Raw genomic sequence first — 25,993 nt, 5'->3', positions numbered from 1 at the left:
CCCGCCGGCCACGTGACTAGGGCGGCGCCGGGAACCTTGTGGGAGGGCCGCCAGAGCACTGCCCAGGACGCTAGAACTCACACTCCCGGCCTGGGCGGACGCTCAGGATCCGCATTTCTACTTCAGGGCTGGTCCTGCCTGATTCTTGGGGCTAATCCCTTCTTCCGCTCTCCCCCGACTCTTCCCCAGGGGTCGTCAGGCCTCCGCAAAGGAGCGTACAAGACCAGAGGCCTTCTCCAGTCCAAGAGGTCACACAGGACGTATGGAAGTTCACCAAGAGGCAGTCCACGGGCTGTGGGGGTCACCGCGGCAGGTCTGGGGTTGATGGAAGTCAAAGGGTCAAGGGGGCAATGAGAGTTGCTGGGTATCATCCTGTCGGGGGGTCGCCAGAAGTCAGCTGGAAAAGGGGAGAGCTGCGGGATCATCGGGGTTGTTAGAGATGTGGGGTAGTCACCAGGGATCACAGGGAAGGGCTCGCCCACGCAGATGCTAGGGCCGAGCGGTAGCTTGGCACCGAGAAGTGCCGGAGAGCGGTCGTTGTGGGCTGGAAGTGCGCAGGCCCCAATGCTGGAGAAAGGAAGCCCCCCTAATCCCAGAGAGCTGCACCCTAGACGAGGCTGAGAGGAATGGAACGCGCCTGGAGTCTCACTCCTACCCCACGTGGGGGCACCTGCCTGGTTTCGTCCCTTTCTCGACGGCGCAGCAGCTACCTGGAAATTGCGAGCGCGCTGGCAGGTGGCGGGCTATCGTTGAGCGTGTGTGCGCGCGTGCGGGCGGAAGATCCTTCTTGGTCCATCTCGCACCTATAACCCAATTCAAACAGTCCCGCGTTAGGGGCTCCCCAGTGCCTCCTTCGCCCAGTGGAGCTTGGTGAGGCTCCTTTATGGCGCGTTTCTTGGCTGTCCCTTACGTTCCCAAACTCTCCTAGGTAGGTGACTGAGAAACTGAATAATCCAGCAGGAAGGAGGGGCTTCAGCCTGGCGGGAACTGAGTCACGCGGTTGCCTAGCCTAACTCGAGACTGAGACCGGAGCCGCACCACGCGCTTTCGGACAAGCGCGGCGCTGCGTCCCGTCCGTGGACAATGGAGAGAGCGGAACACCGGGCGCATCCTTAAAGCTAATGCCCGGGAAAGGGGCAAGGCCTGGGACGAGAGACCTCAGGGTAGCTCCACTTGGCAGCTGAAGAAACAGGCGCCCAGGACGGAAAGAACACGCGCCCGGACACTGCGACAGGGAGAGAATGGAAAGTGCATCCTTCGTCCGGCGGGTTCGCGCAATTAGCACTTTACTTTCCCTAGAGAGGTGGAGGCGAGCATCGGTTAGCAGCTGCCCATCTTCGGACCGCCCAACTGGGCACTGCCCACGTGCTCCTCTCCCGGAAGCGGTAGGAGAATCAGGCGCCGGAGGGAGGGAGAACGTTGCTCCTTGGGCCCCGCCTCCCGATAAGCCTGGAATGTCAAATATTTGTTCGTGGGGCGGGGCGCGGCCGCGAGTAAGGCCCCTCCCCTTCCCGTCCGGGAGCGCGCCTGCGCCTGGCGGAGGCGGCTCTTCCTCCTGCCACGCCTTTCCAACCAACTCCGCTAAACCAGCGGCTGTAACCGCCTCATTCCTAAGGCTCCCTAGAAGCCCATTGCTTCTTCCTTGTCTCGGGTCTGTGTTCCACTCCTACAGTACAGGGTCCCAGCGTCCCCGCCCGGAGGTCCGGTCGGTACTCGGTCTCCTTCTTGTCCCTCCTGGCGACTTCATCTGTGCAGCCTCTAGGCACTTTTTCCTCTTCAGCGTGGGTCTCGACGCCTGCTCTTCCCTATAGCCTCCCTCGCGAGGTGACCGCACCATTGTGGCATCTCTGGCCGTCCTGAGCGCATTCCCACGGAAGACGCGGTTATGCGTGTCCAGGTCGCCCCTGGGTGGTGAACCTGAGGCACGTGCTGGTAACACAGTGTGGCTCCCCTAAACTCCCGGGCGCCCATCCATGGCCGCCCTCATAGCAAGACGATTCCTGTCTCTTGGATTATTTTTAATTTTTATTTTTAAAATTTTTTATTTATTTCTTTGAGACTAAGTTTTGCTCTTGTTGCTCAGGCTAGAGTAGAATGGCGCGATCTCGGCTCACTGCAACCTCCGCTTCCCAGATTCAAGCGATTCTCCTGCCTCATCCTCCCAAGTAGCTGGGATTACAGGTGTGTACCACCACGCCCGGCTAATTTTATATTTTTTTAAGTAGAGACAGAGTTTCACCATGTTGGTCAGGCTGGTCTCGAATTCCTGACCTCAGGTGATCCACCCGCCTCAGCCTCCCAAATTGCTGGGATTACAGGTGTGAGTCAACGCGCCCTGCGGATTCATTCATTCATTCATTTATTATTTTTGAGACGGGGTCTCACTCTGTCGCTCAGGCTGGAGTGCAACGGCACAATCTCTGCTCAATGCAGCCTCGACATTCCTTGGGCTCAAACTATCCTCCAACCTCAGCCTTCTAAGTAGCTGGGACCACAGGCATGCTCCGCCACCACGCCCAGCTAATTTTTGTATTTTTTTTTTGCAGAGACGAGGTTTCATCGTGTTGGCCAGGCTGGTCTTGGTCACAGGCGGGAGCCACGGTGCCCAGCTCCAACCCTTGGATTCTTTTTTTTTTTTTTTTTTTTTTTTTTTTTTTTTTTTGAGACAGAGTTTCGCTCTTGTTACCCAGGCCGGAGTGCAATGGCACGATCTCGGCTCACCGCAACCTCCGCCTCCTGGGTTCAGGCAATTCTCCTGCCTCAGCCTCCTGAGTAGCTGGGATTACAGGCACGCGCCACTATGCCCAGCTAATTTTTTGTATTTTTAGTAGAGACGGGGTTTCACCATGTTGACCAGGTTGGTCTCGATCTCTCAACCTTGTGATCCACCCGCCTCGGCCTCCCAAAGTGCTGGGATTACAGGCTTGAGCCACCGCGCCCGGCTTTTTTTTTTTTTTTTTTGAGACGGAGTTTCACTCTTGTTACCCAGGCTGGAGTGCAATGGCGGTATCTCGGCTCACCGCAACCTCCGCCTCCTGGGTTCAGGCAATTCTCCTGCCTCAGCCTCCTGAGTAGCTGGGATTACAGGCACACGCCACCATGCCCAGCTAATTTTTTGTATTTTTAGTGGAGACGGGGTTTCATCATGTTGACCAGGATGGTCTCGATCTCTCGACCTCGTGATCCACCCGCCTCGGCCTCCCAAAGTGCTGGGATTACAGGCTTGAGCCACCGCGCCCGGCCAGATTCTTCTTTAACAACCAAATTCCCTTGGCGTGGGGGCAGGGGGAAGGATGGGAAGCCTGTTTCGCTGAGATCCCTTACTCATCTTCAGATGGGTCCTCCCAGCTCACCCCATTGTTACTAAACCCGCCCTCCTGTCCCCCAACCGTCCCTCATTGCTTCTTTCTGACCCCCAACCCTCCCAACTTAACCAACTTACAACATGATTTATTCGTGTATTGTCTCCCCTCCTCATCATCCGATCCTCGAATGTCACTGAATGAATGAACTGTTGTCTAAGGCTAGCTGCTTCTGCCATAGGATATTTCAGCAATGGTAAGCCTCCCTCGGGCCACAGGCCTTTGCAGTAGTGCCCTTTCCTCCCCTCCAGTCCTGCCCCTTCTCTAGTTAACCACAGCTCTTCCTCCAGATTTTCTGTCTTCCACAACAGGGGTCCCCTCTGTAGTTTGAGATTTCCGTTCTCTGAAAAATGTCCCCCACCACACTCCTCACTCCCCTGGGCTTCATGAATTAATGAATAGGAGATTGGTAGGCAGAGAGGTAGGCAAGGCCCCGAAGACCTAGGCCGCCAGAGGCCAGACGCCTTTCTCAAAAACGCGTGCCAGGTATTTGGAAGAAAGGGCTGGATCCGGTGGGTCTCATACTCGCGAAATTCCCCCCTCACCTTGGCTCTCAGGCCTGCCTGGGCTGGACCCCTAAAGGCAGCCTGTTGCCGCGGGGACATGAAAGCTTGGGCAGTACAGGGGGGTTCTTGCGGAGGACAGGGACTGTGGCAGGTCTTTTGGAACCTCCAGGGCATCTAGGAGTGGTGCAAAAACGCCCTCCCTCCTTCCCTTCCCGGCCAGGAAAGATCTCGCGGTGGAAGAGGATTCGATGCTGCGGAGCACCGCGGAAATCCACGACTGTCCAGACCCGTCCCCGCCCTCAACGTCCCTCCTTATCTCCCGGCCGACTGCTCTAGCCGGAGCCTTGGGCTCCACCTCACTGGTTGGGATCCCGCGCCTGTAGTGTCGCCGCCGAGCAGCCGCCAGAGGGCGCGCTGACTCCGTTGCCAGAACCAGAGGGGGCGGGGCTTCCGCCCAAGGGCGAGCAAAGCACCACGACAGTGGTGTAAAGGTGGTGCCTTCTATGCACTTGTCAGGCCAATACCCTCTGGCGATCGATCGATTGATTGATTGAGACGGAGTTTTGCTCTTCACGCCCAGACTGGAGTGCAGTGGCGCGATCTTGGCTCACTGCAACCTCCGCCTCCTGGGTTCAAGCCATTCTCCTACCTCGGCCTCCTGAGTAGCTGGGATTACAGGCACCCGCCACCACGCCAGCCTAATTTTTGTATTTATTATTATCACCATTATTATTTTGAGACAGAGTTTCGCTCTTGTTGCCCATGCTGGAGTGCAATGGCGCCATCTCGGCTCATGGCAACCTCCACCTCTCAGATTCAAGCGATTCTCCTGCATAGCCTTCTGAGTAGCTGGGATTACAGGCATACTCCACCACACCTGACTAATTTTGTATTTTTAGTATACAAAATTATATGGTCAGGCTGGTCTCCCAACTCCTGACCTCAGATGATCCTCCCTCCTCAGCCTCCCAAAGTACTAGGATTACAGGCGTTAGCTGTCACACCTGGCCTATTTTATTTTTATTTTTATTTTGAGACAGTCTTGTCGCCCAGGCTGGAGTGCGATGGCACGATCTTGGCTGACTGGAACCTCCACCTCCCGGGTTCAAGCGATTCTTGTGCCTCTAGCCTCCAGAGTAGCTGAGATTACAGGCGTGCACCACCACCCCCTGCTAATTTTTTGTATTTTTAGTAGAGACGGGTGTTGAGAAATGTTAAGTTTATGAATAGTGATGAATGCTGAGTGTATGATAGAATATATTGTTTGCTAGGAAGAACGATGGGGCAAAGAAAACCTATCCACTCCCCTCCCCCAGTAGAAAACGACTTGGGGCATTCCAAAGTGGCAGGACAATATATAAATATCCTACACCTGTTAAATCCATTCTTTAAGATATCTGACCCTGCCCCTGTGGCTCCCTTGTGGAGAATACTCTTTGTTTGTGATCGGTGGTAAGCAGGCACCAGCTGCTTACTTGGCATATTTTGTTATGAGAAAACACAGAACACTTGTTAATTAATAATAATCACCTGTTCAGAGAGAATAAATAACTGGGTCAGAGTCTACTTGGGGCCTTCAGCCTGGAATGCTGTCAGCCCCTGAGGCTTTCAGCTCAGAAGCCTGCTGGACCCCTGGATAGACCCACTTTGTTTTTCTTTCTGGGTGTCTGCCTCTCATTTCCTTCAGCGACGGCTGGGTGGGAGTCTCTACAGCTGAGCTGGTACTCGGTAGATGGGGTTTTGTCACGTTGCCAGGCTAATCTTGAACTCCTGAGCTCAGGCAATCCACTGGCCTCAGCCTCCCAAAGTGCTGGGATTACAGGTGTGAGCCACTGCGCCCGGCCTATGTGATTTTATTGAGACAGAGTTTTGCTCTGTTGCCCAGGCTGGAGTGCAGTGGCATTATCTCTGTTCTGGGCCCTTTGCCTGCAGGGTTCTGTTGTGGCTGGATCAGTGTTAGGCCTCCTGTGACTGCAGGGAGAGTGGTGGCAGAGGAATGGGGGCCTGCTGAGCCATGAGCTTTAGGGAGAGTCCACCTGTCTCTGAATGGACTCAGCTTTGACCACCAAATCAGCCCAGAAAACCCTGGTCTTAGTTTGGTTGCCTCAAGTCCTGGATTACCTGGTCCAGGTAGGGAAGCTTGGAGCTTAGGTCAGCGAGAGGGAGTGCAAAGGGCCTGGTAGCAGGAGGGGTGAAGGCTGTTGGCTGTATGCTGTCCCAAGGAAGATACCACAACTGGCGTGGCTCTTTAGTCTCTGGATTTATTCTGTCAATGAAGAGTCAAACTCTGTAAAATATCTGGATACTATTTTTTTTTTTTAGGCGGAGTCTTGCTCTGTTTCCCAGGCTGGAGTGCAGTGACGCAGTCTTGCTCAGTGCAACCTCCGCCTCCCAGGTTCAAGTGATTCTCCTGCCTCAGCCTCCTGAGTAGCTGAGACTACAGGTGCCTGCCACCATGCCGGGTTAATTTTTCTGTTTTTGTAGAGATGGGTTTTGCCATGTTGGACTGGCTGGTCTTCAACTCCTGACATCAGGTGATCCACCCTCCTTGGCCTCCCAAAGTGCTAGGATTACAGGCGTGTCTCTAAGCTGCCCTTAGATACAATAAAAATATTTCCTATTCAGACCTTTAAAAGGTGCTACACTCTTAATCTCTTCAGGATTGGGAGGACCTGGAAGAAAAAGATCTAGCTACTTAATAGAGATTCTTTACAGATACAAGATTTCCCCCACAAAGGACAGTTTTGTTTTTGTTTTGTTTTGAGACAGTCTTGCTCTGTCGCCCAGGCTGGAGTGCAGTGGCATAATCTCTGCTTACCACAACTTCTGCCTCCTGGGTTCAAGCAATTCTCCTGCTTCAGCATTCACAGTAACTGGTATTACAGGCATGCAACACCATGCCTTGCTAATTTTTTTGTATTTTTAGTAGAGATGGGGTTCCACCATGTTGGCCAGGCTGGTCTGTAACTCCTATCCTCATGATCCATCTGCCTCAGCCTCCCAAAGTGCTGGGATTACAGGCGTGAGTCACTGAGCCTGGCCCACAAAGGACAGTTTTGCAGGGCCATTTCAAAATATAGCAAAGAAACATTGTTTTGGGATATTTTGACTTTCTTCTTTGTCAGCTAATGGTATGCCAGACTCCCAAGTCACAATATATAGGGTTAAATAAAACCCATCTAATGAGAATTTATGGTTTGCAGGGCATGACTCCCCAGGCCCCTGAGAGTAATTTGGCAAGATAAAAAAATAAATAAATAAATCAGGGCTGGGTGCAGTGGCTTATGCCTGTAATCCCAGCTCTTTCAGAGATTGAGGCAGGCCAATCACCTGAGGTCAGGGGTTCAAGACCAGCCTGGCCAACATGGAGAAATCCATCTCTACTAAAAAATACAAAAATTAGCTGGGCATGGTGGCAGACACCTGTAATCCCAGCTACTCGGGAGGCTGAGGCAGAAGAATCGCCTGAACCTGGGAGGCGGAGGTTGCAGTGAGCTGAGATTGTGCCACTGCACCTCCCGCCTGGGCGACAGAGCAAGACTCCGTCTCAAAAACAAAAACAAACAAAAAAAATGGTGTTAGCCTGTCATGTAGAGAACAACCCACAGGAATGTGGGTGTGCATTGGGACACCAGGCTGTTGTGGGAATAAGGGTACTGTGGTTTGGGGAGGGTAGAGCCAGCAAGCCCTTATGACCACCTGAGTTGTGGTTCTGAGAAGCGTGGAGGCATCCAGAGCTCAGGATAATGCCAGGTCTGCAGACTAGGGGATCGGGTGGATGGCAGAGTCACTATGAAAAGGGAGGACCCTCACCTTCTGACTGTTCTCCATGGTGCCAGCATGGGTCATTGCTGACTGGGCCTTGCCATCCTGCCCCTAATGGCTATGGTTCCTAACATGTGTAAGGCCTGTGGGAGTGAAGTGCCAGGCAACCCCTCTGGAGGACAGGGCTACCCTTCCAGGGGCCCATGGTCACCTGATGCTGCTGGGCTGGCAAGACATTTAGACTGGCCAGAGTCCAGGGTGGCCCTGGTCCTCTTGATCCCTCCCTTCCCCCACTTAACCTTTGACTGGATTCCTGCCTGTCCCTAGGCCTGCAGAAGTGTTTCTATGGTATCCCTCACTGGGTTTTCACCAGATGGGTCTTCAGCGACCTTCTGTTGGGCCACAGGTGAAGATGGGGAAAGTAGGGGCTTTGGGAATGGGAGTCCTGAGCCAGGGCCTTAGGGGCAGATGGCTGGACCTTAAGAGAGGGTGGGCTGTGCAGAGTGGTACACACCTATAATTTCAGCACTTTGGGAGGCTGAGGCAGCTGAATCACTTAAGGCCAGGAGTTCAAGACTGGCCTGGGCAACATAGTGGCACGCCAACTCTACAAAAAATTTAAAAACCTAGCTGAGCGTGCGAGTGTACACCTGTAGTCCCAGCTACTCAGGAGGTTCGGGTGGGAAAGATCCCTTGAGCCCGAAAGATCAAGGCTGCAATGAGCCGTGATCGTGCCACTGCACTTCATGCTTGGATGACAGAGAGACCGTGTCTGAAAAAAAAAAAAAGAAAAGAAAAGAAAAAGAAAAAGGGAGTGGTGGTAGGTAGCCCAGTCACCAACATGTTTCACTATAAGAACTCGAGGCCGGGCGCGGTGGCTCAAGCCTGTAATCCCAGCACTTTGGGAGGCCGAGGCGGGTGGATCACGAGGTCGAGAGATCGAGACCATCCTGGTCAACATGGTGAAACCCCGTCTCTACTAAAAGTGCAAAAAATTAGCTGGGCATGGTGGCACGTGCCTGTAATCCCAGCTACTCAGGAGGCTGAGGCAGGAGAATTGCCTGAGCCCAGGAGGCGGAGGTTGCGGTGAGCCGAGATCGCGCCATTGCACTCCAGCCTGGGTAACAAGGGCGAAACTGCGTCTCAAAAAAAAAAAAAAAAAAAAGAACTCGAGAAGGGCAGGGCAAGACAGTGTTTTCATAGCCAGGTCAGCTGCTTGCCAAGAAGGAAGGAAAGGGCAGGAGGACAAAGGTCTTGGGCAGGTGAGATGACCAGGGTGCAGCTGCCCCTTCGAAGGGTGTGTGTGTGGAGGATCAAGACCTCTATTTCCCAAGCACTCTGGTCCCTCCATCCCACAGTGACCTATGGTGCCGGCAGATAACCGGCTGTCAGGTCTTTGCCCACTCTGCTCGCCCCTGCTTCCTGGTGCAGGGAGTCCATGTCCTCTCTGGTTCCTCAGGTTTGTGGGAGCAGAGAGGAGCACGAACTCCCGATGACTCTTCTGCTCTAAAGGGGAACTTGCAGATGGCCCATGGCGCAGGGTCGAGGCTCAAGCCCACTCCCACCCCCGCACCCACTCCCGACTGGCGGGGTGACGCTGCACTCTGAGCCCTTAAAACAAAGTTTAACCCCCTTCTTGGGAACTGAACATGCTGACCTGTTCTCTCCTGGTTCCCCCGCATCTGTACCCGGGGCAGACAGTTACATGGGCTGACTGGCCGAACCCAGGTGCCCTCGGGGCAGGGTGTGCTAAGAATTGGTGTAGGGGTTGCACAAAGGTCCTTGTCAGTTCCTGGTCACATGAGGCCCAAGAACTGTCCGGGTCTCACTTCCCCTCTTCTTGCTTTGACCCGGGTCGCTCAGCAGCGGCGAGCGCTGCACACTTTATCCTCTCTCGGTCTTGTCCGTTTCAGATCCTCCAGGTCAGGGAAACACCAGGTGAGGGCTGCGCAGCGTGAATTTCGGGTACCCAGGGCTGGGTGGGGTACACAGCAGCGGCGACCTGGGTGCCCGGGTGGGCGGCTGAGAGCCCGGAGCCTGGCAGTACCTCGATCCATCGATGCGCTCGGCGCGCAGCACAGTCCAGGGAGTAGGGGGTTGAACAAGGGCGGGGCGGCGAGCTCCGACTGGGAGGGACGTATATGCCAGCGAGTTCCTATTGGCCGGCCGTTTGCGGGAGGCGGGCCCTGATTGGCCCGAGGGATGAGGGGGATGCGGGCGGCGGGGTTAAGCGCGTCGCCGCCGCCCCCGCCCTAGCGAAAGCCCAGAGCGCTGAACCTGCACCCTGGACCTGCGGGCGACCGTCGCACACCATGGGCCCCCACCTCCGCCCCTACCGTGTGGGGCTGCTCCCGGATGGCCTCCTGTTCCTCTTGCTGCTGCTAATGCTGCTCGCAGACCCCACGCTCCCGGCCGGACGTCACCCCTCGGTGGTGCTGGGTGAGGCACGGGTCTGGTGGTGGGTCGGGCTGGACGGGCTCTGGGCGGGGCTGCCTTCCTGGTCTGCATCTGTTTCAGTCACAGGATGGGGTAGCGTATTTGTTGTCTGTCTCGTCACAGGTGATGTAGATCTGCCGGCCCACCTTCCGCCTTGCTGGGCGTGGCTGTGGTCAGCCCCCCACCTCCTGCCCTGGTAGAAAATGGGAGTGAGTGGGAGAGTTACCATCTGGTTATTCATATTTCCACCTGTCCACATCATTCCCAAGCCTTGCCTCCCCTTATCCCTTTTTTTTTTAGCTGGAAAGACAGATGGTTGGGCCCTACTCCTGAGGGGTGGTGGGGGTGTGTAGAGTGGCCCCTGAGTTGACTTCTGCATGACCTGGTCCTGGCTAGGAGGCTGTCACCCTCGACCCCTCCAGCCACATATTCCAGAAAGCATTACTGAAAGGAACCTCCTTAGGGAAAGGATTGTTTTCCTAGGGGGCCACCAACTTCCACAACTTATCAGATATGTGCCATTGCCTGAGGGAAACTGAAGGGAAAGGGTTGGGCCATGAGCCTATGTCAGGCAACCTGCTCGCACTCTTACCCTGCTACACATGCTTGGATTAGGCTAGACTATGTTGGGGCTGGGTGACCTCCCCTGCCCATCCCACTCCTTGATCACAACCCTGGCAATTCTATATAGGCCACAGTATTTCCTTGTGGGGATGGGCAGGGATGAGACCTCTGTCTAGGGGGCCTTGAGTGCCTTATTCAGGATGTCACTCCCATCCAGAGCTGGCGTGTCCATGGCCAGCCAGGATTCCTGAAGGCAGAGGCATCTGAGGCATGAGTTACACAGGGAGTCTAGTGCAGTGGGATCTCCATGCTCTTTCTGCTGAGAGTACTTTAAATGAGGACAATGCAAATCACAGAAGGGTAGAGTTGGCAGGGTGGTGCCAGAAAGGCCCCACCAGGAGTTCCTGGCCAGGAAATGTTCCAGGGGGATACCTGGCCCAGGTTCACCATGGGATTTGGGCAGACTTGGTCCCACCTTCCCCAAGCTTGCAGGATGGAAATAACAATGATCCCCAGAGAGGAAGTCTGTGTTTGGCAAGCACAAACAAGTCTGTGTTTGGCAAGCACCCTGATGGGTGGGTGTCAAGTAAGGGTTCCTGGAGTATACAGGTGGAGCTAAGGCCAGGAGAGAGTACTGGGCAGGGGGAGAGAGATGAGCATCCCAGGCCTCCTGGGATCGAATCAAGGGAGGAGTGGACTGCACAGGCATTGTGACTGGTTGGGTCATCTGGACTTTATCTTGAGTCCCACAGGGAGTCCTAGGTGGGCCTGTAGAGTTCTAAATCTGAGGGGTGTGGCATTGGGAAGCACGTGGTCTGTGGCTGGCACACAGCCATTTTGCCTGGATTATTGCTAACCACACTCATCAATTCGTCAGTCTGTTTATCCTAGGTCACAGCAGAAGAGCCTCAGGCCCCACCCAGAATCACAGAGCAGCAGGAGTCCTAACCTGACCAGCTTCTCAGGGAGTGAGGCTGCTGGCCTTAGCCCTGGGAGACCTCATGGTGGGCAGTAGACAAGCAGCTCCTGGGCACAGAGCAGGGATCTGACCTTGGCTGTCAGAGGATTGGAATCCTCTGGGGTGTGTCCTGAAATGGTGTAGGAAACAGAGACCAGAGATGTAATACAGAAGATCCTGGGCAAGGGGAAGGGAGCATAGGCAAGGCCATTTCCACCTCTTACAGCCTCAGTCTCCTCATCTGTTAAGTGGAAATAATAAGGCTGTCCCCTCCCAGTGTTACTTGAAGTGAAAGTCGTACAGATGGCTCTTGTCCTAGTTCCAGATGCAGAGGGTCTCAGGAAGTGGCCACTGCTATTTTTAGAGGCCACACAGCCTGACCAGGGCAAGTAGCATCTGAGTAAAGCGTATCTGATGACTTCCTCTTTCAGCCACTTCCCCTTTGGTAGAGACAGTGACCAGGGTCTCTGCCCACTCCTTGCCCAGTCCACAGGCATATCATCCAGAGGCTATTGTGATGGGGACTCCCTGCCTCTGTACCCACACCATGAAGGGAAGTGAAGGCAGATGCCACCCCTGCCTCCCATGGCACCCTGAAGACACTGGGATGGTGCTCAGGAAGGGCACACCCTATGCAGGACTGGATTTATAGTCAGTGTCCAGTGAATGTCCAGGAGAGCCAAGCGCTGGTTTTTTACTCGATGATCACGGATCCCAAACGGGGATGTGTTTGGGAAGTGGCGAGAGCGTGGCCTGTAGGGGCAGGTGAGGCCCGAAAGGTCACTGTGAGTAACAAGACTGTGAAGAGCTTTGAAGCAGTGAGGAGGGACTTGGGTGTCACCAGGGCCCCAGAGTTCTGAGTGGACTGAATAGGCTGGCTGGGATGGAGAGAAGTCACCCTAGGGCCTGGACTGTGGTGAGAATGGTGCCGGTTCAGGGTGGCTGTCTCCAACACAGGCTCCCAGCCATGCCAGGGCCCTCCAGATGATCTGTTGTCCGGAACCTTACTGGACTCTGGTCTTTAGTAAGGCTTGGGCCCTTGGTAGGTTGGCAGGTGCCAATGTAAGCTTCTCTCCGCTGTGTTTCTGTTCATTTTCCTCCTACAAGCCTGTCCTGGATACTTTCTCCTATTGAATTTTGGCTAAGTGACCCAGGGGTCTGTTCTGTTTTCTTCTCCCTCTCTCAGGGAGAATGGGGCCCTGTCTTCTCTGTAGCCTGGGATAGCTATGGGTAGAAGACTATTGGGTTCAAGCCTCCAGGGTATATATCTTTTTTTTTTTTTTTTTTTTTTTTGAGACCAGGTTTTGTCCTGTCATCCAGGCTAGAGTGCAGTGGCACAGTCTTGGCTCACTGCAACCTCCACCTCCAGGGTTTAAGCAATTCTTCTGTCTCAGGCCTCCCAAGTAGTAGTGGAATTACGGGCATGTGCCACCATGCCCAGGTAACCTTTTCTATTTTTAGTAGAGATGGGGTTTTACCATGTTGGCCAGGCTGGTCTTGAACTACTGACCTCAAGTGATCCACCCGCCTCGGCCTCCCAAAGTGCTGGGATTACAGGCATGAGCCACGATACCTGGCCTCGAGGGTATATATCTAATGACAGGGTCTTGGTCAAACTTTAGAGGTTCTGGAATGCAAAGGGGTCTGCAAGCCCCTCCTCCCAGGCAGAGCTTCCATCTGGGTCTGTCAACCATAGAAACTATGTGTAGAGGCGTGTCTATGTAGGGGGCGATTCAGACCAAGATCTCATTTAACAGATATGGAAACTGAGGCCTAGCATGGGGAGTGACTTCATCCTGAACCCCCTTCCAATAATCTGAATGGCCCAGGAGGATGTTCCAGTGAACCTAACTACTTGCTTTATCTGGAGATAAAAAGACTTGCTTTATCTGGAGTTGGGAGACAATGTTAGGGCCTTTCCTCAAACATATCAGGCCTCTCACTAGCCCCCCACAGGCATCTCTGCACCACACTACAGTAGCAGCTTTTCTCCACAAAGATGGTTCCTGGTTTTTGAGTCAAGGTCCCTGTTCTCTGAATTTCCTGCTCTCAGCACTGTGATTTAATTTGAGTTGTGGAACTGCAGAGGTCTGCCATAGTAACTGTGGCTCTTCAGGGGTCCTGCTGCAGACATCAAAGTTCTTGGGAGTCTCAAACCTGCTAGACTGAGGGCTCACTCATGTCCTGTGCCCCCTGCAGTCCCTGGTGATTTGGGCAACCAACTGGAAGCCAAGTTGGACAAGCCAACAGTGGTGCACTACCTCTGTTCCAAGAAGACCGAAAGCTACTTCACAATCTGGCTGAACCTGGAACTGCTGCTGCCTGTCATCATTGACTGCTGGATTGACAATATCAGGTGGGGGCTGGGGCACACAGAGGGGGTGCTGCTCACCAACAGTGCCTGAGAGGCCTCCAGAGCCTGTTTCTTCTATCCTCATCTCAAGAGGTCATTGACCTCTCTCCTTCCTCCGTCTGATCTGGTCTGGTCTGGTCGGTACCACCTCTGCACTCCAGGCAAAGCTAACTTTCCCTTCCTGCTGCCCTTGTTCCTCTACTCTTCAGCCCTGGCCTCTCATGTTTGCACACAATTTTTTTCTTTTCTTTTTTTTTTTTTTTGAGATGAAGTCTCACTGTCACTCAGGCTGGTGCCATCTCAGCTCACTGCAACCTCTGTCTTCCAAGTTCAAGCCTCTTGAGTAGCTGGGACTATAGGTACCCACCACCATGCCTGGCTAATTTTTTGTATTTTTAGTGGAGATGGTGTTTCACCATGTTAGCCATGCTGGTCTTGAACTCCTGAGCTCACGTAGTCTGCCCACCTCAGCTTCCCAAATTGCTGGAATTATAGGCGTGAGCCACAGTGCCTGCCTACACACAATTTCCGTGCCCCAGCCTCTATTCAGAGCCTCTGCATGGCCCCTTTCCTTGCCTGTGACTCGGCCTCCCCTGCCTCTCCAGCTGCTTGTTCTTCTTGGGACATGCCATGGCTTTGCCCCTGCTGTTCTTTTGGCCTGGAATCTACTTCTACAACCTTTGCCTGATACATGTGCTGCCATTCACCCTTTAAAACATGACCCTAAGCCAGGCACAGTGGCTTAGGGTCATGTTTTTAAGGGTGAATGGCAGCACATTTATAGCACTTCCTGAAGTGCTATAATCCCAGCACTTCAGGAAGTTGAGGCAGGCAGATCACCTGGGCTCAGGAGTTCAAGACAAGCCTGGGCAACATGGTGAAACTCCATCTCTACCAAAAAAAAAAAAAAAAAAAAATTAGACAGGCATGGTGCCATGTGCCTGTAGTCCCAGCTACTTGGGAGGCTAAGGCAGGAGAATCGGTTGAGCCAGGGAGGCAGAGGTTGCAGTAAGCAGAGATTACACCACTGTACTCCAGCTTGGGTGGCAGAGCAAGACCCTGTCTCAAAACAACAACAACAAATCAAAAACCTGGTCCTTCTGTGACATCTTCCCCCGCCCCCCCCCCTTTTTTTTTTTTTGAGATGGAGTTTTGCCCTTGTTGCCCAGGCTGGAGTGCAATGGTGTAATCTCAGCTCACCACAACCTCCACCTCCCGGATTCAAGTGACTCTCCTGCCTCAGCCTCCTGAGTAGCTGGGATTACAGGCCCATGCGCCACCACACCCAGCTAATTTTGGATTTTTTTTGTTTTTAGTAGAGACAGAGTTTCTCCATGTTGGTCAGGCTGGTCTTGAACTCCCGACCTCAGATGGTCCGTCCGCCTCAGCCTCTCAAAGTGCTGGGATTACAGGCATGAGCCACTGTGCCCAGCTGACATCTCCCTTTTGACTCTGCAGAGCGGTTCACCTCTCCTTCTACCAGGCCCCATGCTTGTTTCCTCTAAACCTCATCACCTGCCCAAATTTCTCTCTAGGGATGTTTCCCCAAATTGCACAGGCACTATACATTTTATATGCTTGCTTTCACCAGTCTTGCAGCAACCCCATTATGAAATAGGTGCTGTTTTCTTTCTTTTTTTTTCCCCCACCAGTGTTACTTGCCAACAGGTGGTTTTTAAACCTCCTTTACAGCTGGGAAATCTGGAAGCTCAACAAGGTTACAAAATTCCCTGTGCTCACTCAGTTAATAAATGTTAGAATCAGAATTCAAACCCAGAATGTGTGGCTCTGAGCTGAGGTTCCCTCCCAGGTTGAGCTCTGTGTCAGGAGGGAATGTATCTCTGTTGTATCTTTATAGCAGTAGGACCAGAAACATAGCTGGTGCCTGATAAATGTCTAAGTTGAATGGAGTCTCCCAAATTAAAAGTTTTTCCCAGATGGGTGTGGGGGCTCATGCCTGTAATCCCAGGACTCTGGGAGGCCAAGGTGGGCAGATCACTTGAGGTCAGGAGTTCAAGACCAGCCCGGCCAACACGGTGAAACTCCGTCTCTACTAAAAATTAAGGCCGGGCACAGTGGGTCATGCCTGTAATCCCAGCACTTTGGGAGGCTGAGGCAGGTGGATCACGAGGTCAGGAGTTTGAAACCAGCCTGGCCAACATAGCAAAACCCCATCTCTACTAAAAATACAAATAATTAGCTGGACATGGTGGAGGGTGCCTGTAATCCCAGCTACTTGGGAGGCTGAGGCAAGAGAATCCTTGAACCTGAGAGGTGGAGGTTGCAGTGAGCCAAGATTGAGCCATTGCACTTCAGCCCTGGTGACAGTGGGAGACTCTGTCTCAAAAAAAAGAAAAAAAAAAAAAAAAGCCTGACATGGTGGCATACACCTGAAATCCCAACTACTTGGGAGGCTGAGACAGGAGAATCACTTGAACCTGGGAGGCAGAGGTTGCAGTGAGCAGAGATTGTGCCACTGCACTTCAGCCTGGGCAACAGAGCAAGACTCTGTCTTTAAAAAAATAAAAAAATAAAAGTTTTTCCCAGAGACTAGGTAGCTGCTCCTCCAGCCTTCCTGGCCAGCCAGCTGTTTTGATGCCCGTTTTGCTGACTCCTTCCTCCTCTGTGTGTTGTGTGATCAGGGTTATTTCTGGGCTGTTGATGTGCATTTCTATTTTTATACTAGAGACACGGCCTCAGGTGCTGCCAGTTGGAGCTGCCAGCTGATAGCAATGGGGGGGGGACCTGTCTGCCTTCACTGCTTCTCTGACCCCTTTAGATTTTCCCCCAATGCAGAACAGCTTTGACTTTCCAGAACAGTTTTCTGCTTCTGTTTTGTGGCCGTTGGGATAATCTACAAATTGCCCTGGAGAGAATGGGCTCTCAGGAGCTGTTATTTGGGTCATTTGTGGGGATTCTGTCAGCTTTCTGTGGCTGATATCTAAGGGGGCAAGTGGGGCTTGGGACCACCAGCAGCTCCAGGTTCCTGTGTTTTGGGGGGCACATTTGCCTCTTGGTATGAGGGAGGCCAGAGCAAGGTTCCTGGCCTGGCACAAAGGCGCAAGGCTTTTCTTTGATATAAGGTATCTCCCTGGCCCTCGCTCTGTTCCATCATTTCTTCAGGCCTTGACAACTCTCTTCCCACAGGAGATGGTACAGCAGCCATGTACTGAGCCCTGCGGTGGGGTCTGTGTTGTCTGGTTCTGTTTGGCACTGAAGCTACAGAAACTATGAGATAACGTGTGGTGTTACAAGCTGCTGAGTCTGTGGTACTGTATTACACAGTTCTAGAAAACTAATAGGCTGGGTGCTGTGGCTCACACCTGTAATCCCAGCACTTTGGGAGGCTGAGGAAGGAGGATTACTTGAGCCCAGGAGTTTGAGACCAGTGTGAGACAATATAGTGTGACCCTGTCCCTACAAAATAAATAAACAAACAAATAAATAAATTAGCCAGGCATGGTGGTGCCTGCCTAGCTATTCAGGAGGCTGAGGTATGAGGATCACTTGCACCCAGGAGGTTATGTCTACAGTGAGCAGTGATTCCCCCACTGCATTGCAGCCTGGGCAACAGAGTAAGACTCTGTCTCAAAAAAAAAAAAAAAGAAGAAAAAAACTAAGAAAGGGTTGTTAGGGATCTGAACTAAGTAGCTGGGGTCCATGTCCTATGTCATGGCACTTAGGAATTTGCTGGGTAAACCCTGGGCCTTGTGATTGCAGTCTGGCAGGTGATACAGCCCTGGGGTACCAGGCAGCTCATAGGACCATGGTTCATTCCCTTCCTCCATGGAGGATACATTTGGAGGTTGGCTGGCTGCTGTGTCCAATGCCCAGAGGAAGTGGGACCCAACTCTGCCTACCTGGGGCCACACAAGGCCTTCCTCCTGTCTCTCCCCACCAGCTCCCACCATTTCTCTGGGCCTTGACCCGTCTCCTACCTGCCCATCCACCCATACAGCAGCCCTGGGGCACGCTGCCTGTCCTGTTTTTTGTTTTGTTTTGTTTTGTTTTTGAGACAGAGTTTTGCTCTTGTTGTCCAGGCTGGAGTGCAGTGGCAAGATCTTGACTCACTGCAACCTCCGCCTCCCAGGCTCAAGCAATTCTCCTGTAATCCCAAGTAGCTGGGATTACAGGTGCCCACTACCACACCTGGCTAATTTTTGTGTTTTTAGTAGAGAAACCCTGTCTCTACTAATCAGCCCTGTAGCATTCTTCCAGAGACCACTTCTGGTCTCAGATAATCTGCCTGCCTCAGCCTCCCAAAGTGCTGAAATTATAGGCATGAGCCACTGTGCCTGGCCTACTGGTTTTTTTTTTTTTTGAGATGGAGTCTTTCTTTGCTGCCCAAGCTAGCATGCAGTGGCATGATCACAGCTCATTGTGGCCTTAATCTCCCAGGTATAAGTCATCCTCCTGCCTCAGCCTTCCAAGTAGCTGGGACCACAGGCCTGCACCACCATGCCCAGAAAATTTTTGATGTTTAGTAGCAACAAAGTTCCACTGTATTGCTCAGGCTATCCTTGAACTCCTAGCCTCAAGCACTCCTCCCACCTTGGCCTTGCAGTGTTGGAACTACAGGTGTCAGCCACTGCGCCTGGCCCCTTTCTGGTTCTGTTGTGTACTGCACTCACCATTTCCTTTGCTTGGAATATGCTGAGTGGCAGGAGCTGGATTCAGGGAGATGGAGCAATGGGAACCTGAAAGAGGGTAGACTGCCTCTTGGGGTCCAGTGTGAAGTTCACAGCAGAACCAGGTCTGGCACTTCCTTCTCTCAACCAGGTCCAAGACCCTCATTCTAGGGTAGGGTCATAGGGTAGAAGGGGGTGTTGCTTTGACAGGGGTCCTGGGGTCAGTCTTTAAAGTAACTATGCCTTGGTGGGGTCCTCATTTGGACGTAATTACTCTGATCTGTGCTTTTTTTTTTTTGAGACAGAGTTTTGGTCTTGTTGCCTACAGTGGAATGCAATGGCACGATCTCAGCTCACTGCAACCTCTGCCTCCCAGATTCAAGCGATTCTTCTGCTTCAGTCTCCCATGTAGCTGGGATTACAGGCATGTGCCGCCACACCTGGCTAATTTTTTTTTTTTTTTTTAAATAGAGTCTCACTCTGTCACCCAGGCTGGAGTGCAGTGGCACAATCTCGGCTCACTGCAACCTCCAGCTCCTGGGTTTAAGCAGTTCTCTGCCTCAGCTTCCTGGGTAGCTGGGATTACAAGCACCTGCCACCACACCCAGCTATTTTTAAAAAACATTTTTAGTAGAGACAGGGTTTTACCATCTTGGCCAGGCTGGTCTTGAACTCCTGACCTCATTATCCACCCGCCTCAGCCTCCCAAAGTGCTGGGATTACAGGCATGAGCCATTGCACCTGGCCCTCGCACCTGGCTAATTTTGTATTTTTAGTTGAGATAGGGTTTCGTCATGTTGATGAGGCTTTTTTCAAACTCTGACCTCAGGTGATCTGCCTGCCTCAGCCTCCCAAAGTGCTGGGATTATAGGCGTGAGCCACCACGCTCAGGCAATTTTTGTATTTTTAGTAGAGATGGGGTCTCACCACGTTGGCCAGACTGGTCTTAAACTCCTGACCTCAGGTGATCCATCTGCCTTGGCCTCCCAAAGTGCTGGGATTACAGGTGATTTGTGTTTTATAAACCTGCTTTGTTACTTTCCGGTCTCTCCTATCCATCTGACCAAACCTGGGCATGGGAAGGGAGTATGACTTAGGACACGATGCAGTGTCGGGATGCACCAACTCAGTGTCACCTCTGGGTCACTGGCTCAATATCCTCTCCTGACAGGCTGGTTTACAACAAAACATCCAGGGCCACCCAGTTTCCTGATGGTGTGGATGTACGTGTCCCTGGCTTTGGGAAGACCTTCTCACTGGAGTTCCTGGACCCCAGCAAAAGCAGTGTGGGTATGTGGGACTTACTCAAGGCCTCCGGGAGCTGGGGTGGAGATTCTGCTGGAATGGAACTGGAGATGGAGCTGGAGAAACTCTGCTGTTTGTAGGGACAGCCTGTGAGCTGTCTCTGATCAGTGTGGGCACAGAGCCCTGTATTATTCCTCCAGGGACCCACTAGCTGCCAGTCTCTGTGCTGGGCATAGTGAGGTGGCTGGCACTAGCTGTAGCTTTTTTTATCCTCTGTATTTCTTTCTGCAGGTTCCTATTTCCACACCATGGTGGAGAGCCTTGTGGGCTGGGGCTACACACGGGGTGAGGATGTCCGAGGAGCCCCCTATGACTGGCGCCGAGCCCCAAGTAAGCAGGCACTCTCGTTCTCTCCCTGAAGTCTCGGGAGGTAGGGGCGAGGTGATCTTGGCCACCACAGGCCTTGGGTTCTCCCCTTGTCCTTGGTTGTTCCCTTTCCCTGGGCCTCTGGCATCCAGTCCAATGGTCACAGCCAACACCCTTGGTCAGTCTTGTCCTATCCTCCATTTCCCACCCCAGGACCTCTGGACCTCTGGACCTCTGAGCCCTGGGGAGAAATATAAGGCTTCCTTCCTTCATGGAAGGGAGGGGGACCCAGATCACTCTGTTTGAATGTGAGCACCCTCCCCTCCCTTCTAGTCTTGGGTCTGGCCTGAGAAAAGGTCAGTGGTTTGGGCTCCAGGACCCTACCCACCTGACCCCTGCCTGGCTCTGGCCTGCAGATGAAAACGGGCCCTACTTCCTGGCCCTCCGCGAGATGATCGAGGAGATGTACCAGCTGTATGGGGGCCCCGTGGTGCTGGTTGCCCACAGTATGGGCAACATGTACACGCTCTACTTTCTGCAGCGACAGCCGCAGGCCTGGAAGGACAAGTATATCCGGGCCTTCGTGGCACTGGGTGCACCCTGGGGGGGTGTGGCCAAGACCCTGCGCGTCCTGGCTTCAGGTAAGACCCTACCTGGCCCATTGTGGGGGGCTGGTTTCAGGAATTCTGCCCTTTCTTCCAAGTTATCCCCCTGGGCCAGCATGCCTCATGTCTGTCCCACAGTGTGTGAGGTCTATGCAAATCTACCCCTAAAGGTTGGAGGAAGAAAGGCTGGATGTGGTGGCTCACGCCTGTAATCCCAGCACTTTGGGAGGCCGAGGCAGGTGGATGATGAAGTCACAGTATCAAGACCATCCTGGCTAACACCATGAAACCCGTCTGTACTAAAAATACAAAAAACTAGCTGGGCATGGTGGCATACGCCTGTAGTCCCAGCTTCTTGGGAGGCTGAGGCAGAAGAATCTCCTGAACCCGGGAGGCGGAGTTTGCAGTGAGCCAAGATTACACCACTGCACTCCAGCCTGGGTGACAGAGTGAGACTCTGTCTCAAAAAAAAAAAAAAAAAAAAAAAGTTTTTCAAGAAATAGGCTGACAAACCTAGTTTCTCAGAGAAAAACATTTAATAGGACATATGAGTAGAAGCCACATCTGTGTCTCAGGTGGTGGCAAGATCAGATGGTAGATCCCCACACCATTAGCCCCCAGACCTAGGGCTTATATTCTATAGGGAAAGGGTGACTCTGGTGGGATGTGTTAGATATTGAAGGATGATAACACAGAGGCTGTTTTCACTTATGGTAAAGTAAGTATGTGCCCTTATACAAGGGACAGAAGATAAAGTGGAAATCTTAATGGCCTTCCTGGATCTGGGGTTAATCAGAAGCCAACATGATGGATTAGTATCCAAGATGGAGTTGCTTTGGTCTCCACAATGTCTCTTCTCTTGGGGCAGCACTCTTTTTTACTTCAGAGTGGCAACCACTTCCTCCTCTTCCCCCCCTCCTCCCCCTCCTTCTCCTCCCCCTCCTCCTTCCCTTCCTCCTCCTTCCCCTCCTCCTCCTCCCCCTCCTCCCCCTCCCACTCCTCTCCCCTCCCCCCATCTCTGCCTCCTCCTCCCCCTCCCTCCTCCTCCTGCCTCCTACCCCCCTCCTTCCCCTCTTTCCTCTCCTCCCCCCCTTCCCCCTCTCCTTCCCCCTCCTCCCCCTCCTCCTCTTCTTTCTTCTTTCTTCTTCTTTTTTTTTCTTTTTTTGATGGAGGGTCTCACTGTCCACCCAGGCTGAAGTACAATACAGTGGTGCTATCTTGGCTGATTGCAACTTCACCTGCTGGGTTCACATGATCCCCTGGCTTCAGCCTTCTGAATAGCTGGGACCACAGGCACGCACCACATCTGGCTAAGTTTTGTATTTTGTATAGTGAAGAGGTTTTACCATGTTTCCCAGGCTGATCTCGAATTCCTGAGCTCAAGGAATCTGCCCACCTCAGCCTCCTGAAGTGCTGAGATTACAGGCATGAGCCACCTTGCCCTGTCCCGTTCTTTTTCGAATATCTTTTTCTCCAGAAGAGAATCTTCTGGGGGACTAGGTATGAAAGAGAGAGAATCTAACACTACTCCTAATTTCACCCATCTAGTTGATAGCCCTTGTAATCTGTGTACGTCTCTCTCTCTCTCCTCTCTCTTTCTCTCTCTCTCTCTCCCTCTCTCCTTCTCTCCCTCTCTCCCCCGACCTCTCTTTCTTTCTTTGAGTCTTGCTCTGTTGCCCAGGCTAGAGTGCAGTGGTGAGATCTTGGCTCACTGCAACCTCCGCCTCCTGGGTTCAGGCAATTCTCCTGCTTCAGCCTCCTGAGTAGCTGGGATTACAGGCACATGTCACCATGCCCAGCTAATTTTTTGTATTTTTTTTTTAGTAGAGACGGGGTTTCACCATGTTGACCAGGATGGTCTTTATCTCTTGACCTCGTGATCCACCCGCCTTGGCCTCCCAAAGTGGTGGGATTACAAGTGTGAGCCACTGCACACAGCCGGATTTTTTTGTATTTTTATTAGAAATGTGGTTTCACTATGCTGGTCAGGCTGGTCTTGAACTCCTGACCACGAATGATCACCCATCTTGGCCTCCAAAGTGCTGGGATTACAGGTGTGAGCCACGGCACCTGGCCCCTAGACTTTTTTTTTATTTATGAGTTGCACCTCCATCTGTAGGTAGCAAGGAGCCTCTGTGGGCAACACAGGGAGGAAACAGGTGCAGATCTGGCTGGGCCTGCTTGCCTGGCAGTTGGGAAAGCCACCCCTTTTTGGCTTCTGCCCCATCTTTTCATGACTGTTGCAGCTCACCAGCTGCAGCTGTAGAGTAGAGCTTCCTGCTCTAGGAGGGAGCTTTCCTCCCTTTGCTAGGACTAGGGGGAGGCTTATGGACCCTCACTTTAGGAGCTGTGAGCTAGAGCTATGCCAAGCATCTTGTGAGCTCAAGTCCCTGGCACTTCGTGACCTGCTTGGTCAAGTGGCATTGTGATTGGGTCAGGTCCAGTGACTGTGAATTGGCTAGAGGACATTCAGATTTAGTGAGGACTCATTATAGCCACCCATTCTGTCTAGCCTGGGCTTGGAGGGACAGATGTGGGCATACCCTGAGTTTAGACAGGTAGCCACAGTGGCATTTGGGCCCCAGCCCCTTTCAGAGTTTCTCTTTGAGTTCCCTTAGAGTCTTGCTTCAGAGGCTGGGAAGCTGTTCTGTCTGGCCTTGGCAGTCCAGGACTGGGGGTGTGGTGTGGGGAGGTGGAAGTCCATGCACCCCTAGGGGCTTTCCTTGCCTCAGGGGTCCTACAGCCAGGCCACAGCAGGCAGAGCTGAGGCCCTACAGTCAGTCCGAGGGGCCTCCTCACTTTCAGATACAGGGTGAGGTGATGGGCGACCATGGTCCTGAACAGGCCAAAGGCCCCTGTTCCCAAGTTACAGCTCACTTCCTGGAGCCTCCCGGCGGTGGTTGTTTGTGTTGTTCACATTCCTGTGTACAGGGACTCCAACTCCAACTGCAACCTCCCCTCCTCCCCTGTCTCTAGCACGCCTGGCTGCCCAGGTCAGTGCACAGGCAAGTGGAAGGGATGAGACCACGGCTGGCTGAACACTGGTCTGAGCCTATGAAAAGAAAAATTGGTACACAGTTTATTATCATGAAAGAAAAAGCAGAACATGTCATCACCTCTGGGCTGCCAGCCTGCTGACTCACTTTAGACTAGGTCAGTGCCCACAGGCCTGATCAGCACTTGGAGGAGGGTACAGTTTACAGACAAGGAAGCATCGTAAATCACGCTGTGAGTATATGCTGCCTCACTCCCTGGTGAGGAAAGCAAAAGAGACAAAATACATCTGGATGTGTGCTGCCCAGATGTACCAAAAATAAAGGGAAACAATGAAAGCCAAGGCAAGCAGCCTAGGCAACATAGCAAGACCCCCATCTGTACAAAAAGTAGAAACATTCAGCATGGTGGCACGTGCCTATAGTTCCAGCTATTCAGGAGGTTGAGGTAGGAGGTTTGCTTGAACCCAGGAGGTGTAGGTTGCAGTAAGCCAAGATTGTACCACTGCACTCCAGCTTGGGTGACAGAGCGAGACCCTGCCTCTTTTTCTTTTATTTTTTTTGTCTCAGTAATGGCTATAAGCATTTTTTTTTCTTTTCCTTTTTTTTTTTTTTTATTTTGACTCTGCCTCAAAATTAAAAAAAAGAAAAGGAAAAATAAAATTTGCCAGGCATGAGGCATGGTGGCACAAACCTGTAGTCCTAGCTACTCGGAAGGCTGAGGCAGGAGGATTGCTTGAGCCTGGGAGGTGGACGCTACAGTGAGCCTTGATGTTGCGGGGGCAACAGAGTGAGACCCCGTCTCAAGAAGAAGAAAAAAAGCCAAGGCAGGGATGAGAGTTACAGTTACTACAATGATAATAACCGGGTAGAGATGCGGGGCTGTGGACTGGGCCCCTAGCTGGGGTCTGGCAGGGGCCTGGTGGTGAACATGCTGCCCAACCAGCTGGCGTTCCTAAACACAGGCTGACTGGAGCCTTCTCCCTGCAGGAGACAACAACCGGATCCCAGTCATCGGGCCCCTGAAGATCCGGGAGCAGCAGCGGTCTGCTGTCTCCACCAGCTGGTTACTGCCCTACAACTATACCTGGTCACCTGAAAAGGTGTTCGTGCAGACACCCACCATCAACTACACGCTGCGAGACTACCGCAAGTTCTTCCAGGACATCGGCTTTGAAGATGGCTGGTTCATGCGGCAGGACACAGAGGGGCTGGTGGAAGCCTCAATGCCACCTGGTGTGCAGCTGCACTGCCTCTATGGCACTGGTGTCCCCACACCAGACTCCTTCTACTATGAGAGCTTCCCTGACCGTGACCCTAAAATCTGCTTTGGTGACGGCGATGGTACTGTGAACTTGCAGAGTGCCCTGCAGTGCCAGGCCTGGCAGAGCCACCAGGAGCACCAGGTGTTGCTGCAGGAGCTGCCAGGCAGCGAGCACATCGAGATGCTAGCCAACGCCACCACTCTGGCCTATCTGAAACGTGTGCTTCTTGGGCCCTGACTCCTGTGCCAGGCAGGGCTGGATGGCTTGGCCATGGACCTACCCCTGGCCTCTGGGGCTGTCATGGCCCATGAGTTTTGCAAAGTTTGTGACTGACCATTCAAGGCCCTGAGTCTTGAGCTGTGAAGCATCTCCTGTGGGGAAGTGCCGTTCGTTATCCTTTGTCTGTGGCAGTGAAGAAGGAAGAAATGAGATTCTGGACTCAAGGGACACTGGATGGAAAGAATGCTGCTGATGGTAGAATTGCTATGACCTCAGGACTGGCTCCGCAGGGTGGACTGGCTGGGCCCTGGTCCCAATCCCTAACTGGGGCCATGTGTTCCCCCTACCGCTATGGGCTTTTCATACTTGCCCACTGGGCCCTGACCCCACAGCCTTCCTATGAGGGATGTTACTGTGCTGTGGTCCTGTACCCAAAGGTCCCGGGGATGGGCTCCTGGTCCATCGGGTGACCCTTCCCACACACTGGCCACAGGTAGGCCTGCCATTGGCCATGGATAGTAGAGCTGCTGGCTTCCCTGTGGCTTAGCTGGTAGCCAGCTTGACTGTGGCTTCCTGGGGCGAGTCCAGTAGCCCCTGCAGGCAGGGGCAGTTTGTTGTGTTCTTCATGGTTCCCAGACCCTGGGACATTTTACTTCACTCCTACCTCCCTTACCGCCAGGAGCAGTCAAGCTCTGGATTGGGTAGCAGATGCGCCCCCAGTCCTGCAG

General features: G+C 52.9%; 1 protein-coding gene across 8 annotated transcripts; it reads left to right on the top strand.

Annotated features, from left to right (window-relative positions):
• Nucleotides 1-41: 41 nt before the first annotated feature.
• On the top strand, nucleotides 42-25,472 carry PLA2G15 (phospholipase A2 group XV). Of its 8 annotated transcripts, XM_074401666.1 has the most exons (9): nucleotides 43-313; nucleotides 929-1,385; nucleotides 4,089-9,571; nucleotides 9,890-10,072; nucleotides 13,791-13,947; nucleotides 19,744-19,862; nucleotides 20,109-20,207; nucleotides 20,600-20,824; nucleotides 24,772-25,472. In XM_074401666.1, exons 3-9 carry the CDS (start codon nucleotides 9,283-9,285, stop codon nucleotides 25,281-25,283), a joined length of 1,584 nt encoding a protein of 527 aa, XP_074257767.1. In that variant the 5' UTR covers nucleotides 43-313; nucleotides 929-1,385; nucleotides 4,089-9,282; the 3' UTR covers nucleotides 25,284-25,472. The 8 variants fall into 8 exon arrangements, with proteins under 8 accessions (XP_039334100.1, XP_074257767.1, XP_074257760.1 ...); XM_039478166.2 differs by having other exon boundaries at nucleotides 42-1,385; nucleotides 20,725-20,824; XM_074401659.1 differs by having other exon boundaries at nucleotides 43-1,385.
• The last annotated feature ends 521 nt before the right edge of the window (nucleotides 25,473-25,993 follow it).

The sequence above is a fragment of the Saimiri boliviensis genome, chromosome 1 (assembly GCF_048565385.1).
Source record: "Saimiri boliviensis isolate mSaiBol1 chromosome 1, mSaiBol1.pri, whole genome shotgun sequence".
In the NCBI taxonomy this organism is placed as follows: Eukaryota; Metazoa; Chordata; class Mammalia; order Primates; family Cebidae; genus Saimiri; species Saimiri boliviensis.
This window is presented reverse-complemented; position numbering and strand designations above follow the sequence as displayed.